Consider the following 17,165-nt stretch of genomic DNA (forward strand, 5'->3'; position numbering starts at 1 on the left):
CGCTTGGTTCAGTATATCGAACCTCTCACTCGTTATATTCCAGGAAACCCAATCCCGCCCGAACGGCAAACCCGCGAACAAATTCGCAATATACTTACGCGTCCTGCGTCTTCATCCGGACTCCCGTGCACAGAATTTTATGGGATTTTACCGGTTTCTCCTTTGCTCATTATTCTAGAACTTAGGTTCGTCGGTAAGGTTGAGGTAGGCTGTCGGTCGCGGGGCCGCGGGGCGCCTCCCCGGAGGACCGAATCTCACCGTTCCTTATCCGAGTTACGGTACCAGAAATTGTTATAAATTGAAACCACAACGGATCATAATCCAATTAAGATTTTATTAATTATAGCAAGTATAATATGAGCAAAACCAGCGCTGGACGGCAGGGGAGTCTGCGCTCCGCCAACTGCCGTACTGAGCAGTTCAAACAGCCTCTTTTTGTACATCTTTACTTCCGTGTTCATGAAGTAGTGGAGGTACTCTGCGCATGCTTCAGCTGTTGCTAGGGGGTCGACTTCCGCCTCCTGGTGGTCGTTGAGGCTGAAGTAAGAAGTCTTCCTCCTTTGTCCCGTAGTTGACCTTTTACTCATATGTCCTTATATGAAGTTGTTTATCTTATTTCTGCCAGCTCCTGGAACATCTTGCAGTTATCTTTAGTTTGCACAAGCAACATCTGTTATGTTCGCATAAGCGGGTGGTAACTGTTTTTCTTTAGACTGCATAAGCGCTTTCATATCTTTTGTTGCTTAACCTTTACATTGGGTTCTTAATAAACAATACCCTATTCCATAGCTTCTTACAAGATGGCGGCACCTCCCGCCCCGTCCCTACCGGTGCTAGCGTCAGCTCCGTGCCAGCACCAAGCTCCGCACCACGGGAGCGAAACCCGACCCCGCTGTGACCATGACAACGCCCGGACACGCCGGGACACTCCCCCCCAGAGACCCGGCGCCCCCGCGCATGCCCCGTCTGTCACGCGCATGAGTAGTGCGTACGGTGAAGAGCGTGTGCCAATGGCGGAGCCGGGCAAGGCCAGCATGAAGGAGCAGCGATACGACCGGCAGCTGAGGTAGTACCACCGGCTGCGAGTTGCTGGGGATTGTCCGGGCCTTGCGGGACTACCGCCGTCGCGGTCGGGCAGCCAGTGGGCTGCTGTGGTGGGGGGACCTGCGTCTCGCTGCAGACTGGGCCGCTGCTACCGCCTCTGGGTGCTGGGTCTAGCGCGGGCCTGTCCTGGGTCCGGTTGCGAGGAGAGGTGCCGCGCCGCGCTGCGCTGTGCGGGAGGGCAGCTCGGCGCCGCCCGTGAAGCCTCCGCGACTGCGGCTGTGTCCCAGCGAGGCCAGGCGCTCTCGGGTTCGCCGAGCGGCGCTGTGAATGTCTGTGCTGACAGAGGGAAGAAAGGCAGAAAAGAGGCAGGTTAAATGGGAGAAGGGCCGCAGTGGGGAGCCCGATGTGCCGAGTATGGCACGGGTTAATTCTCATAGGCTTGTATACATCTGAAAGTCTTAGTAGTGGTTATGCTTTTCTGCATATTCAGTAACTTTCTTTTCTGCACCTGAAGAGACTAAAGTTACTGCCCGTATGAAATCAGTGGGGTGTTTGTGACAGAGTACTGTCAAGTCCTAATTTCAGCCTGAATATTATTTTGTAGGCGTCTTCAACACGTTGCCAAACTCATCGAGACTGATTTCCATCTGTTTGTGCTGTTTGGTGTCTCATAATACAAATCATATAAAAACAAAAATTGTTTGCAGTAAAACTTACAAAAAAGAGAGCATTCAGTTTCCATGCCACAATTTGTGTAAGGAATATTTTGCTCCATACTGGTTTTGAAGACGTTAAATGTTAAAACAAAAAAAAAGGTGTGAATGTTCATAAGGTGTAACAGGGGAAAAATGAAATGACAGAAACATTGGGCTGCTCCTTAGAAAGCTTCAGGTTTGTCGCAGTGAGTTTTCGTAAGGAAAGCTTATTCTAGTTACTGCTGTTTAGCCTCTCTCATCAGTGAATGGAAAGTAATATGCTAGCCTCCACTGGTGGCTGCTGACTTTTATTTCTTTATGTTGGCTTTACAATCTGAAATGAAATAATTTCATCATGTTTTGGTTTCCATCTCAATATAGGCTGTGGGGTGACCATGGACAAGAAGCATTAGAATCTGCCCATGTTTGTGTGATAAATGCAACAGCAACAGGAACTGAAATACTCAAAAACTTGGTGCTACCAGGTAAGTAGACAGCTCTTCTGTATCCTCATTGCAATGCCTCTAGTAGCTTCATCATACCTAAATATTAATGGTAATTATTTCTTTTCTCCCTAAGGTATTGGTTCTTTTACAATTGTTGATGGGAATCGGGTCTCGGGAGAAGATGTTGGAAATAAGTACGTTTGTTACTGATTTCTATCACAAATAGAGAAGTAACAGGGTTTCATAAGTAGTTCTATCTCTATACTTGTTAATCCTATAAAATTATTTTAAAAGCCTCTATATTTCTCCAAGTCTTTTGTGGTTTGGATGTTGGTGACATACAAAGCATGCACAATCGCTTTGGTATTAGCTACCGAATTTAACATATATATTTAGTTGCTGGTTTTATACTTTACAGGTCTATTTCCTTCACTCAATATAAAAATATGTAAAAAAACATATTCACTGCAGTTTTGAGATGTTACAGGGCAAGATTTGCTTGTTTCAGCATGGCTAAACATTCTCTTTAATTTTGGTGATGAAGATAACTTGCTCTTTAATTTACCATTGTGAAGCTGACTGAAAGCCTTTTATTTGCTTTCATAGCTTTGAGAAAGTGTGTGCAGCAGGGGAAAGGATGAGAAGCTCTTTAGACATCCTATAAAAATAATTTGTTTACTAAGTCTAGATCACTTCTTCTTATGGCTCAGATAGATACCTACAAAAGTATCTGTTCTTACAGGGGTTGTATGAGGGGGAAGAATATTCCATTACATGATGAAATTAGTACTTACAAGTCTGCAGTATGATTCTGGCTTTCAGAGGAGTTTGTCAGGCCTTATTTGCCAGATCAGTGGCTTGGGTACCAAAAAGTTTTCTTACGAAGCTTTTCTTAGGAAAATTTAACAGTGCTGGGGAGCAGAAAAGAAGATTTAAGGGACAGCTTGGTTTGTTGTGTATGAGTTGACAGCATGTTCTGCACTACAAAATGTAGCTTTAATGTTGTTGTTCTCCAGAATAAAAATTCACATATAACTCTTTTTTTCCTTTTCAGTTTCTTTCTACAAAAAAACCATATTGGTAAGGTAAGGAGATAATAAATGTCACTTCAAGTGTATTGAAAGCGTGGAAGTATTGAGTAAATACTCAAATGTAGTATTATGAGTAGTGCTTAAAAACATGTATATGTAAGTTAAAGTCTACTTGTTTTTTTGACAGATTTCCGCATGCTTACTGTTTAGTTGCTTATAAGTGAAAAGATAAACTTAATTCTGGCTAGACTGAATGGAAAAAATTAACTGGGTATGGTTAAGAAAATCTTTGTAAAGATAAGGTGGAAGAGCAGTGTGGTTTAAAGAGTGAAGCTAAGAGACATAAATGGGGGGAAAAAAATCACAGAAACCGCAGGGTACAAGAGACAGATTTTGGGGGTTTTGTTTAGTTGTTTTGTTTTTTTTTAGCATGTAACATATGTATTACTGATGTCCTGGACACATTTGAAGAGGCTAAACATTGTTTTTATTCTTGTGAAACAGAATCGTGGCCAGAGTGCCACTGAGCTCTTGCAAGAATTGAATAATGATGTTTCTGGAAACTATGTCGAAGAGGTTTGTTTTCCTAAATTAGTTGTATGTTTCATTGTTACACAATGTGATAAAAGTATGAAATAATAGCTATATGTTGTCTTTGTAACATTGCAATTTAAGTAGCTTCATGATAAAACAGCATTTGAGGAAGAACGTCTTAATTTATTTGCAAAAAGTCAATATATTTATTTTAAACATTACTTTGTAACTTCATCATCATTTTATAACTTTAACTTAACACTTTATATTCACTGTTGAACAGACTTGCTGTGTATTCAGAAATTCTCACAGTGTTTCCTGGAATACTTTTTCCTCTATTTTTTAGAGTCCAGAAGTACTTCTAGACAATAACCCTTCCTTTTTCAATCGTTTTAACTTGGTGGTTGCAACGCAACTCTCAGAAAGGTATGTTTGTTTTCCTTCAGTTGTAAAAGCAGGTTTTAACTGAAGGCATATTCCTGCAGGAAAACTGATGAAAAACAGAACTGTACCATTGTGAAGGAATGTTGCAGTAAATGATGGCATTTTCCCATGGACTTTTTTATAGGTTAATATATAGTTTAATATCTCCTTCAGATCCCGACTGCTAGATGCTGTCTCCAGGTGTATTTTTCTATCTCAAGTACTCCTCTGAAGTGAAAGATATTTCTGGTTCGAAATTACTGTAACAAGTATTATTCTTGTGTAAAACCTAACAGATCGTAGGGTCTGTGATACCTTTAGATTTTTGCAAATGCATGTTATCTTTTGTATAACCCTTTCCAGTTTACCCAAGAATGTAATTATATGTCCCATATGAACTCTGTCAATTCCAGAAGTTCTTTATTTTTTGATTTTTTTTTTTCTTTAACTGGCTAACCATGCTGAGAAGCCTTTTGCATGCTGCCTTCCGGTAGAAGGTGCAGATAGAAAATGACAGCTCTCAGAGGAAGAGCATGTATCTGTCTCAGTAGTCCCGCTGCCTCCACACAGGCAAGAGGCTGCTGGGTAAATGAATAGTTAGAACTTGCTCTGTAAGGAAGTGGCTGTTGTTCATACTTTATAATTTTTCTCCTTCCTCCTACTTACAGAGGAGTTAGAGGTACTCTCTCTTATAGAAATAAGAGCCAACTTGCCGTTCTGAAGAGGTGATTCTCTAATGAATAGCATATTTCTTATGTGCTATTCAGAAGCCTCTGATAGGAACTGCCTCTGATAGGAACTGCCTCTGCTGGAACTTACCTTTGGGCAACACACAAATCTAATTCTTTTCTTTCTTTCACAATTCACTGAAGGTTTTAGTTATATATTTGAAGCATTTGGGAGGGTGGAGTAAAATATGAGTAAGCTAATGGATAAACGTATTCCTAACCTAGTAAATTTACATATAAAATTACCTTGCATGTGTTTAGAATCATAATAATATTAGAGTTCTCTGAGGAGACCTTTCTTAAGTAACCTGTGTAAGAGTTGATTTTATAGGTAATTATTGTCCTGAAAAAGACCCCAAATCAAAAAAATGTTTTTCTTTACAGTATCTTGCTGCGCTTGGCTGAACTTCTCTGGAATTCTAACATTCCTTTGCTGGTCTGCAGGACTTATGGGCTGGTTGGTTATATGAGAGTCATTATTAAAGAACATACAGGTTAGAGGATCTTCTGGGATAAAGACTTTTCTAAAAGGTTTAAAGCTTCAATGTGTAATGTCCCTTTGATTGTTTTTTATCTTTTTTTTTTTTCATCTGGTGATGTATTTAGTATTTGTTAAGTCTTGTGTAGTTTGCAGTTCATCACCAGGACCATTCTTTGAGAAATGTATAGCAATTACGGACTGCAACAAATAGTCAAATTAGAGATTATCCTGACATTAAATGTAACTTACATAAAACACTCATATTGAGAATCAAGCAATTGAACGAGCAGGTGATGCACTGTATTTGATATATAGTTCTGTTCTGAAGCTGGACGTAAAACTGAAAAGTGTTGTGTAATTTTTTTTTTTTCCACAGTTGTAGAATCTCATCCTGACAATAAGTTAGAAGATCTGAGATTGGACAAACAATTTCCAGAGCTGAGGGAACACATTCAGTCTTATGACTTGGATCATATGGACAGAAAGGTTGGTATGTGGTTTGCACTATGTTTTTGAAGACTGATGAAGACGGAATAGGGATTCTGTGAAAATGACTCTTGCCGGATGACTTTTTTTGGTGCCTGAACACAGGCAACTGTAGAATCACTTGTGGAGTACTATTTTTGGCATGTGCCTGAAATGTAACAGTCTGCATTTAAATCTTAAGCAAATGGGGGTCTTGGGAAGCAAAGAACATTCTTGAACAACTTGATTTTTTTTGTTAGATTGAGTCCCCTTAAATCTCATATCTTTTTTGTTTGGTTGGTTGTTTTTTTTCCATTTAATTTTTATGATTACCTACTGCTGCAGAGCTTTGCAGTGTGGATATTTGTGCATAGCGTAAGTTCCATTCCAAATTAAAATACTGGGGAGCTTGGCTTAGACACCCTTATTTCAAGTAAAGGAATAGCAATTTGATGATTTGTTTTATAGTAGAGAACATTATTTCTGAATTGAATCTGGAACATGTCCTGTGTCTTTAGAGTAGTGGAAGGGACACTAGTTTACATTTCAAATAGATTTTTAATTTTTCTTGTTTTTTATCTTTTCTCTTAACAAAGATTTCTCTGCTGTTCAATTACAGGACCATAGCCACACTCCATGGGTTGTGATTGTAGCCAAGTATCTAACAAAATGGCTCAATGAGGTATAGTGCAAAATTGGATAAGTCATCCATCTTATCTTTATTATTATTATTATTATTATTATTATTACTACTCTAGATATGTCTTTCCTAAACTAGGTTGTTGTTTTGGCAGTGTGTTACAAATACAGAAAATAAGGTGGAATCATTAGAAAAGAGTTATTAATTGAAATACAAGTGAATGTATATGAACAGTGACGGACTCCTAGAGTTCATCAGTCTGGATGCTCATGAGGCCAGAAGTAGATATTTTAGAGACAAAATATGTTTAGTGTGGTTTTGCTTTTTTTTTTTTAATTTAGAAAAATGAACAGTTTCCTAAGAGTTACAAAGAAAAAGAAGCCTTCAGACAACTGATTCGGCAAGGTAAACATATGTCCTACAAGTCACTTATACTGGCAGATATGTGTAAGGCAGTATGTGGAAAATAATCAGAAGTTCTGTCAGGGTTAAGTTATGAAAATTCTGCGGGCATATGCAGAATGAGTAATCCACTAAATTATTGTTTTATACAGGTGGGTCTTAAGATCCCAGACTTGCTTATAAATGCAGTTTAGCAGTGTTTCATACTGCTTGCTTTTTGAGGTCAAGAGTATGTTTTCATTTGGGTGGGAAGGCCCTAAGAGCAAATGTGGAAAATGTGATAGAGAGGAAAGCAGATGGCTTGACACTGGAATTGTTAACAGCTGCAAGTAGATGATTGGTCAGTTGATCCAACAAGATGTGTTGATTTGTTGCATCTCAAAATGACAAGCTCAGAGGGAGAGAAAGATGGTGTAGCTATTGAAATAGACTGTAATCAGTATGTGAACAGACTTAATTTTTGCAGATGCTTCAATCTAATACCTTTTGTGGGTGCTAAAATTAGTGAGGCATTTTTAAGATCTAGAAATACATTCTCTTTAAGTGACTGTAGAATAAAAATATGAACTGAAATTTTTGTATTTGCTCTCTTAATGCTGGCCTGTGTGCTAATTGCCAAGTAATTCATCCCCAGGTTGGACTAGGGAACTCACCTGAGCTGTCATAATTACCTCCGGTCAGATTACGTTTTTAGTGGAGTCTGTTTCTTGGTCTGGCTTGCTGTGTGGTTTCATATGTGTTTGCTAAATTGAGCAAAAAAACCCAAGAAAACACAAGTGGGGATTGGAAAGAAACTTGAATTGCCTCTTTACCACCATCTATGCTAATTTAGTGATTATTAAGCTTTTTCTCACACAAACTGGTATTTTTGTGGTAAGTAGCTTCTATTTAACATCACAGGAAAATTAATCATATGCAGAATGTACATGTAGGTAGTTTTATCAGTACATCTTATTGGTAATTCAGTTGTTTGCTGATTAGCTGTTATGCCACAAATACATTCAAAGCCAGTCTGCTCTGTTGGTAAGGCCTAAAGAAGGTGTAAGTCAGGGGATTGTGTATTTTTAATTATATTTTTTCAATAAGGTATCTTAAAGAATGAAAATGGGGCCCCAGAAGATGAGGAAAACTTTGAAGAAGCTATAAAAAATGTGAACACAGCATTAAATACTACAGAGGTAACATAAATGTATGATAAACTCTAACTGCTTTAGTTTTTTTTAGGTCATACTATGCGCATACAGGGCAGGAATTCCATTTGCAACATATGTATTTAGGTAAAACAGGATTAGTACAATCTTTAGAATTGAAGTAATGTAAACCAGCCCTAGACTAGGTGGCACTGTAGTTTATGGAAATTCTTCTGTTTCCTTGCTCATGTACGGAAGCTACATTTTCTTCCTGAAGGCTTGAATTCAGGTATAGAATGAGTTAATAATTAGAGTCCATTAGTAGTGTGTTCCTGTTGTAGACTTTTACAGTTTACTTCTTAAAAAAGAAGGTTTGTGAAGTGCTTGGTACAATTGTGAAGAATTACCAGTCACTGGTGTGGGTGATGTCTGATGTAAATAGATGGCTAGGAAAGAGACTCGAAAAGCATTTGTTGAAATTGTGCTGGTTGCTATAGTATTTACTCTGTGTAGAAATGAAGGGCTTTAAGGGACTTCTGACTCAGCAAACTCAGTACCTTCCTCTGGAAGAAACATGTTATAAAATTCCTTCCTAAACTGGTCAAGCTTAGAAACATTAAAACTGAAGTCTTCATTGTTTTTCATTAATCCTGAAGTAGTAACTCATGGTTTAGAATTGAGCTCTGATTTTTCCTAATCTCTCATCCATGGTAAATTGCTAAAGCCACATGGAATAAAAGCATGCTATGTAGTTCTTTTTAATTTACATTCCATTTTTATTTGAACTGTGCTGATCCTTGCTTGGACAGTCTTGTAAGTTGCCCAAGAAAGCAGCAGGTAAAGCTTAGTGCTGTCACCTGAGCCTCTACAGACTGTGTCCCAGGATATTAATGGTTTATTTCAATTTATGTGCCAGACTGAACTGCAGGTGTTAAGGAGTCAAAACATTCCTAATTTTGCAGCCTCTTTTTACTTCTCCAGCCTTTTTGCTGTTTGTCTCTAACATGTAGGATGGCAGCTGGCACTGGTAGTACCTTTGCTGATGCTGCTACCATTTTTTTTTTTTTTAAATCTTCCCAGTAAAAGGTGGAAATAAAGTGAGATTTTGTTTGTGATAATCTTGATCAGAAGTATGTGCCTTCTTCTCAGGCACTGCTACTATTTGAAATATTAAAAGCAGTGACTATGTGTGATTCAGAGGAAATTTTGGTATGAAATTGAAGTAATTTAGAGTTGGTTCACCTATGTAATGAGTGAGATAATTCAAGAAATCAGAAGTCAAGTACATACAACATCTCTTTTTTTAAATTCTTCATAGATTCCAAAAGGTATTGAAGAGATTTTTAATGATGAGCGCTGCATAAAACTCACAGAGCAGGTAATGAGTAGCTAAGGGTAAAGGGTGGGACTTAAATATAGACAAAGCACCATAAGTAACATCTCTGTACATAACTGGCTCTTACACATTTGCAGTCACCTTCCTTCTGGATATTGGCTCGAGCTGTAAAGGAATTTGTGGAAAATGAGGGACAAGGAAGCTTGCCTGTCCGGGGTAGTATTCCTGATATGATAGCAGACTCCAGTAAATTTATTGAATTGCAAAATGTGTAAGTATACCATTTTCTCTTTAATAGTTACTAGTGATAATAAAGGTGATGACTTCAGACCTCACAAAATGTGTGAATTTCTGTATTTAAAATAAGAGTGTATGTGGGCCTGGGGTGAAGAGGGGTGTGGGAAGCATGACAGCCTGGAATTATGCTCCCTGTATAGATTGTGTGCTATTTGCAACCAGGCAAAAGCCTTCAGTGTATCCCTGTTTTCTAAGGTTGTGTACTAAGTGACCAATTCTCTTACTTACAGATCTAGTAAAGACCTTGCTATGGGTAGTAGATACCATAGCCCAACTACTGCTGTCCAAAGCAAACTGTTGCTTAAACACAGCCTTTGATTTTGTCTTCAATGTGTATGTTTACCTGGCTGCAGCAATTCTATTTTCCTTGATACTTAATTCTAAATACTAATGAATGCCCTTTCAAGGGACTGCCTGGTAGATCAGGAAGGGCAAAGACTTTCTGGAGGAACATTAACTACAAATTCTAAACAGCATCAGTGCAGATCAACATTTTAAGAAGGTAATCTTTGAACACAGGTATCCTTAACATGAACTTAGTATTCCTGTGCATCCTGGACATGATGCAAATAGTTGGGCTCAAAAGTCTTTTTTACAGTATTACCACATTTTCTTGGCAGCTTCTTCCTCCTTTCTTTTTTTTTTTTTATCTCTAAAATTAAGCAGTATAGTGCAGAAGACTTAAATTTATTGTCTGTGTAATTGTGCTGTTAAATTATTAAGACTTCTTTATTATTGACAGATACCGTGAAAAAGCAAAGAAGGATGTTGCTGCTGTGGGTAACCATGCTGCTAAACTGCTACAGTCCCTAGGCAAGGTAATTAGAAATGCATGGCTGTTCACACAGCATACGAATATTTTTTCCCTGACATTCTGTAGAGAAATAAGTCAGAGGAGACAGATATGAGAAGGCTAAATTACCTCATTCTCTTTAGAAAGCTTAAGTAAGTTGTAATGAAATTTAGTATTTGTGGTCTGTTTTCCCACTTTCGGTTTGGTCATGTAAAAGGCATACAGTAATAGACTATTTACAATTTAAAAAGCACTTTTTTTTCACAAGAATTAGTTATTTTACAATAAACATATTAGTAACTTTGGAAATATAAATTCTCTGGTCATTGTATGTACTGAAATTAAGTATATGCTCTCTTTCAGGCACCTGAGTCTATTTCAGAGAGAGAATTAAAATTGCTTTGTGAGTATACTTGGATTCTGTTGCTGTGTTTATGCAAATGATAAAATAATTAAAAATTTTTGAATGATCATGTAGTTATTAATCAGTAATTCAATATCTGCATTTTTCAAGGAAGTTCTTAGCACTTGCAGCCATCATCCTGAATGGAAGTAGCAAATGTTCAGTACCTGTCATTAGTGAGTCTATAAAGGTTGGCTTTTTCAGGTCCAAACAACGGGTAGCAGATGTCCTCTACTTTCTGTGATTAGTACCTAATCACTTTTGCCCATTCTGTGATACTGACTTTGGAGTGTGGGCCTTGTAAAGTGGTAGTCTGAAAAGATAAAACAGTGGTGCAGTAATACTGTTGGTGGCATTTTAGGTTATGTCTGTTCTAGATGTGTATACATGTCTGCAGTGCAGCCTGGCTAACTCTAACTCACCTTGCAACTGGAAAACTAACCTATAAGCCTATAGGAAAGAGCATCTTGCTCCTGTGTTCATAGATCATTTGCTGGAGGTTTGAGAACCTCACAGTTTGTCTTTTTTGAGTGGTAGGCAGTAACTGCACTTCAGGTTGTTTCATAGCCATGACACTGGAGAAGAGCGTTTTCCTGCTTACAGCTAACGCTGTTGGAGTATTGAGAGTATGTGAGGCAGCAGTAGGTATTTCAGGAGATTAAAAGAACCCATATTCAGTTGCAGCATGGCAGGGGGAAACGTGAAGTTGCTGGCTGTGGCTGATGAATTGCTATAGAAGAGCTATGCATTTTGTGAGCTGTTACATTAATGTGGCAGATACGTGTAGATTCTAGACGTAACAAGCACAACGTATTTCACTAACATATTTGTGATCACAGACCTAAATGTAGCTTAATAGACTTTTTTACTGCAAGCTACTGGAAGAAATAGAAGTGTTAAATAGAATTATCATGAGTTTGCCTCTCATGTTTAGCACATCAGAGATACAGACTTAAAAAGATTTAGTAATTGGTGATGCTTTCAAGTGGGTAAAACTCTCCACACTCTGCATAGGTAGCAATGCCGCTTTCCTCCGAGTAGTGCGATGTAGATCTCTGGCTGAGGAATACAGCTTAAACACTTTTAATAAGGATGAAATCAGTAAGTACACCTTTTTGATGCATACTTTTAATTGAATTTTCAACTTGAAATGCTTTTGTGATAAGAAAGAATTGTATGTTGAACATTCTATTTTATCATGCAGTTTCAGAACTTGGCATCAAATAGAAGTATGGCTTTTTTTAGGTCTAGGGTGTTGAATTCAATTTGATTTTGAAAGACTTTATTTTTTATAGAATATAAGTAAAACATTGTTTTCTACAAACTTTTCTGTACCTTGGGTATTTCTGACAGAGCTGGAAAGGTGCTTTCACCTCACTGTAGATATGAGAATAATTCTCTTGCCCACTCTCAGCTTACCTTTTTAATATGTTAGCAAGCTAGTTACTTAATACTACATTTTATTTTTTAGCCTGCATAAATTAATAAATAATACTAATAAAGCTGGAAATACTTTTTATCAAAGTGTAAATTAAGCATATATAAGTTCCCTGAATGTTTTGGACAAAATGGATATGCAGAGTGTATACATTTTGTGCTTACATACCTTTTATAATATTTATAATTATAGTGAAAGCTCCTTGAATAAGTTGCTAATATGTAATGTGATTTAAGTAGTAGTTAGTGTTCAGAAAGACTACTGAGCTGTATGTATGTTAAGGGATTTAAGAGCTTTATAATTACAGTCATTACAGTTAAATGTATGAAACATGCGTTTCAAATCCCAGAATTATAACTAAGCGTTATCCTATTTAATCTTACAGCAGCTTTCAGAGTTGAAACATGAGTATCTTCACAGACCAGTATGTCAGATACATACAGTATGGTTTGTCCTACACTATGGAGTCAAAATCATGTATCTGAGAGTTGACTTACTGAGATTCTTAGTTGCAAGTTTTTTTTCATTAAAACTTCTTTTTACTGTGGATATTACAGTTTAAGCACATGGGAAATACTAGATTTTAAGTAATTAAAATAGTTTTCTTTTTCCCCCTCCATTTCATCTGTATCAGCTAATCCATCCTCTTGCTGTTTTCAGTTTCCCATATGGATAACCCAGACAGTGAAATAGTTCTGTACTTGATGCTGCGGGCTGTAGATAAATTTTATAAGCAGTATGGCAGATACCCAGGTATGTAAATACCAGAGTTACTTAACATCATCAAAAGAAATATAAACATCAAATAGTTACTGTAATACTAGTTAGAAACTATATTATTAGCTGAGGATTTGTTTACATATTAATGTAACTTTAATAGTGTGAAAATTAAAGTAAGAATTTTGTGTCTTTGAGAATTTAAAGGATGTATCTGAATTGATACTAATGAAATGGGTTGCATGGGTTATGAATTGGCTCAGCTATGTAGTGATTTGTTATTATCATGAGTGACAACAATATTCAGTTATTATAGTCTCATATTAAGATATTAATTGGCTTAGAAACTTCAGAAAAATAGTGTGTTGCCATTTAACTCCATTAACTTTAAATATGGCGTTGCAATTGTGTGATGAACCAGTTAACTTATTTTCTAGGTGTCTGCAACTATCAGGTAGAAGATGATATTGGAAAACTGAAATCATGCCTTGCTGGTTTCTTGCAAGAATATGGGCTGTCCGTAGTGGTGAAAGATGACTATATTCAAGAGTTGTAAGTATTCTTTCTATCTGAAGTGCCACTTTGTTGGTAAAACTGACCCCAAAATACTAACTGTTACTTTGCTATCCAGTTGTCGCTATGGAGCTGCTGAGCCACATGCTATTGCTGCCCTTGTGGGAGGTAAGAATGCCATGGTATTTCTAAGGTACATACAAACAAACCAGCCTGTTGCAGTACATGCTTAAGTCCACATCTTCACTGCTTTAATTACTTTGTAACTGTTGTAATCACAGACTCTTGTCAAGGTAGCATTACAACAAAGTCTTTCCCCTGGGTTCTCCAGATGTGACCTCTTTTGATATACAGAAAAAGTGGAAACAAGTGAGGGTTTAAAGTCAGCAAAATAAACCAAATAAATAATCTTAGTATATCAATTCTAGTAACTTAAAATTGTCTTTAAAAATAAAATGTTTTAAAAAGCCTTTGAGTTAATACAACTACAATGATTACGTTAACACAGTACATATTTTTATTTAAATTAACATAATACACAAGTGTTTGTTAAATGTAAATAGACTTGATTGCTTACCTGCAGGTATTATCAAAACAAAATATTTAAATTCATGTTCAAAATTGATATATGTTAGCTTCTTTATTTCATGTGGTGCTGAAGATAATGATATGTTAAATACTCAGTGGATGTAGGTAGGAATCTTCTGATGAAGTGACCTTAGTATTTTCAGTGCTTTAGAAAATATGTAAAGATAACTTCTGAAGAAATTGCAGAGTATTTCATACTACAGGAGAACACAGAGATCACAATTTATTTTACAGTTTAATTGTACATGTTTTTTTTTAATTGAACCTCTTAATTTCATGTAGCGAGGTCACAACTTGCATAGGTCTCACATTTTTACTCTATGTGTATGCACATGGAGAGAAAGTATATACAGCAAAGTATATAGTAAAGCTGACTTCTGAAGTCAGTTGTCTGAGCCTCTTCTATATGGGAAGTACTGAAAGGCATTTCTGCTCCTTCCCCAGGAGTTGTGTCAGGTGCTGCTGAAATAATTCCAGTGTAGCAAGTTGTAGATAACATTCTTTTACTGGCTTTTAAATGTAAAGTGCTAACCACCTTTTGTTTTTATCTGTTTTTCTTTGTTTTCCTTTCTTTTGTTTCTTTTACAGGAGCTGCTGCACAGGAGGTTATCAAAGTCATTACAGGGCAGTTTGTTATTTTTAATAACACTTACATTTACAGTGGTATGTCACAGACTTCAGCGACTTTCCAGCTGTAGAATAAGGATTCTCCGCTCCTTGCCACCAAGCAATGCTGCTGCAATGTTCTGTAAATACTGTCATGTTCTGCCACCGACTGTTCCATATTACCCACTAATCAAAGTTCCTTTATTTGTAACGATTGCCCCCAGGCTCCCCCAGAGATTAAAAAGAAATCATACCAAAACCTAATTTAATAATGTGGCTTTTTTTTTTAATCTGGAATTTTCAGATGCACTTTGAAAGAAAACAGCAGTAGCTGTTCTCTGTTATGGTACATGGATTTACAAATTGGCTGACCTGATTTGCAGCAGAACTGATTTTTACAGGTTAATTTTCTTCTTGTAAAAGCTGTTCTTCAGATTGAGGGGGGAGGACTCCCAAAAAGTTGAAAAAGGCCACTGTAACCATATAGAATGAGGATCCAGCTGTGAGAAGAGCTAGGGAAAGCTTCACCACCTTTTACGAAGTCCAGGGAGGTTGTGGAGAGGGATTGCATTCCAGAAAGCTTGGGTTGCAGCTCTGTTCACCTACTCAAAAGGTTCTTTTTCCTACTCCATTGGTGTCCGGCAGCTGTCAGATGATGTCTCTCTGCGGTTTGTGGTGTTGCTGTAGTTTCCAAGACACGGGGTATGGGACACTGCACTGAAACCGTGTGACTGCGGCCTGGCCTGCGCCTGGAGCCGCGCTCCGGTTCGGGTGTTGGAGGAGGGGCGGGAACGGGCCGCGATGCCCGGGGGACGGCGCGTGGGCGGTCTCCTCAGGCCGGAGGCGGGAATTGCCCGGAGCGCCTTGGTGTGTGGGCAGTCACTGCTGCTGCCGGACCGACGGGTACAGGTGTCCTGTATCGCATCCTCTTGGTAACTTCCCACGCTTCCCCACAGCTGGCTGAAGAATGTTGGTTCATCTTTAGACGGTTGGCTCTTTTTTGTGTGTTTGGGGTGATCTGGAGTACTTGTTAAGGCTTCATTGTGGAGCTCTGATAGTGAGTTCTGAATCGGGTACGGGGAGAGAAGGTGGGATCATTGCTAAGACAGCAGTGGAGGACTTCAGAGGTCTGTTGTGCTGAGGCATGTTGCACCCAAGGTAGCAGCGCAGCCTCAGCTGCTGGCATTTTCAACAGGACACCAACTGTCTGGACTTCCTCCACTGCATGGACTTTGACCATAGGATTTTAAAAGGAAAAATCCCCCTGAAACTGGCTGGTTTTAGCCTGGCATGGCTGTGCAGGGGCTTGAATTAATGTGTGCTGCTTTAAGAGTGGGTTTTTTTGAGTTCTGAAGGGACAGTATGGGTTATTTTCCGTAACTGATAGGGAAGAAGAAATCCATTTTCTTTTACATACAGCATTTGCCAGAAGTCTGCTGCAGCAAATTGTGTTACTTACCTTCTTTGCCCTGTGATGCAACAACAGAGTTTATCTATTTGTATTTTAATGTAGCCTGGCTTGTATTTTGTGTACCATCTGTATGTTGCAAAAGATCCAACTGAGGTCAAGACATCTTTCTATAGTGTTTAAAACCCCTTTGTTTTTCTTATATTAAAGGCTTTTTAATTGTATGCATGTGTATTTAATTAAACTTTACAGAAATGAAATTAACTCCAAAGTGAGCTTGTTTTTGCAGCTTTTCTTTTGTTGAGGAGTATGTGGATAGTTTTTGTTTTAGGCCAGCAGGGTGGTAGCAGTAGGGGCAAAAGAGGTGAGGAAGACTTGCAAGCTTTCCGCTGTTGTGGCAGGGTTAGATTTGCAAGAAAATTAATTTGTGTGTATTATCACTTCTGAAAGGGCAAAGCAAGATGAACTCTTTAAACATTCCCTCTCAAAACACACACTTCACCAATGCCATTGTAAGGATGAATGCAGAGTATTTGAACTGGTGGAAGTAGGAAGAGAATGGGAACAATCTGACTAAAGCAGACCTGTCTGTCTTCATTAAGATGGCACTGATGTTTTCTTAAGGCCTTTTGTCTACTTGGAGAAGGGTAACCAATCCATTACTAAGCTGGATTTATCACTCATACAAAATTTCTTCCTGGAGCTAGATATTTTGAGAGACTGAAATAGGTTACTGTGGTGCTTGCATCAATCTTTTGTGTCTGGGTCGTGGGGAATGCTTAAGGGACCATCTTCCTGTTTCTACACCTCAGTTTCACTCTGCTGTTCAACAGTCTTTCAGATGCTGGCAAGTTAGGTTTATGTAGAATCCCTGCTGGGTTTTCTGGTTTGCATACTTAATGTAATGTCATCATTTCTTTGGTGAATTAAAATAAATTCTTACTTTAAGAAATAACAGTTCATGCTTGTTGTCTTTGGTTTTGATCAATAGTGATGAAACAACACAATGACGGTTTAGTGGCTCACTGAGTAGCAGTAGGAGGCTCC

At 38.1% G+C, this 17,165-nt stretch overlaps 1 protein-coding gene across 2 annotated transcripts; it reads left to right on the forward strand.

Moving 5' to 3' along the window:
* The first annotated feature begins 978 nt into the window (after positions 1 to 978).
* Positions 979 to 16,372, forward strand: NAE1 (NEDD8 activating enzyme E1 subunit 1). 2 transcript variants are annotated; one of them, XM_005152170.2, is made up of 20 exons: positions 979 to 1,066; positions 2,121 to 2,224; positions 2,319 to 2,379; positions 3,240 to 3,270; positions 3,721 to 3,792; positions 4,097 to 4,176; positions 5,286 to 5,395; positions 5,759 to 5,868; positions 6,467 to 6,529; positions 6,829 to 6,892; positions 7,976 to 8,067; positions 9,338 to 9,397; positions 9,493 to 9,626; positions 10,395 to 10,470; positions 10,809 to 10,848; positions 11,863 to 11,949; positions 12,947 to 13,039; positions 13,441 to 13,555; positions 13,635 to 13,684; positions 14,693 to 16,372. In XM_005152170.2, the coding sequence occupies exons 1-20, from the start codon at positions 1,011 to 1,013 to the stop codon at positions 14,800 to 14,802; spliced, it is 1,608 nt and encodes a 535-aa protein (XP_005152227.1). In that variant the 5' UTR covers positions 979 to 1,010; the 3' UTR covers positions 14,803 to 16,372. The 2 variants fall into 2 exon arrangements, with proteins under 2 accessions (XP_005152227.1, XP_005152228.1); XM_005152171.2 differs by lacking the exon at positions 979 to 1,066 and having other exon boundaries at positions 2,177 to 2,224; positions 2,319 to 2,383.
* Positions 16,373 to 17,165: the final 793 nt, after the last annotated feature.

The sequence above is a fragment of the Melopsittacus undulatus genome, chromosome Z (assembly GCF_012275295.1).
Source record: "Melopsittacus undulatus isolate bMelUnd1 chromosome Z, bMelUnd1.mat.Z, whole genome shotgun sequence".
NCBI classification, from domain to species: Eukaryota; Metazoa; Chordata; class Aves; order Psittaciformes; family Psittaculidae; genus Melopsittacus; species Melopsittacus undulatus.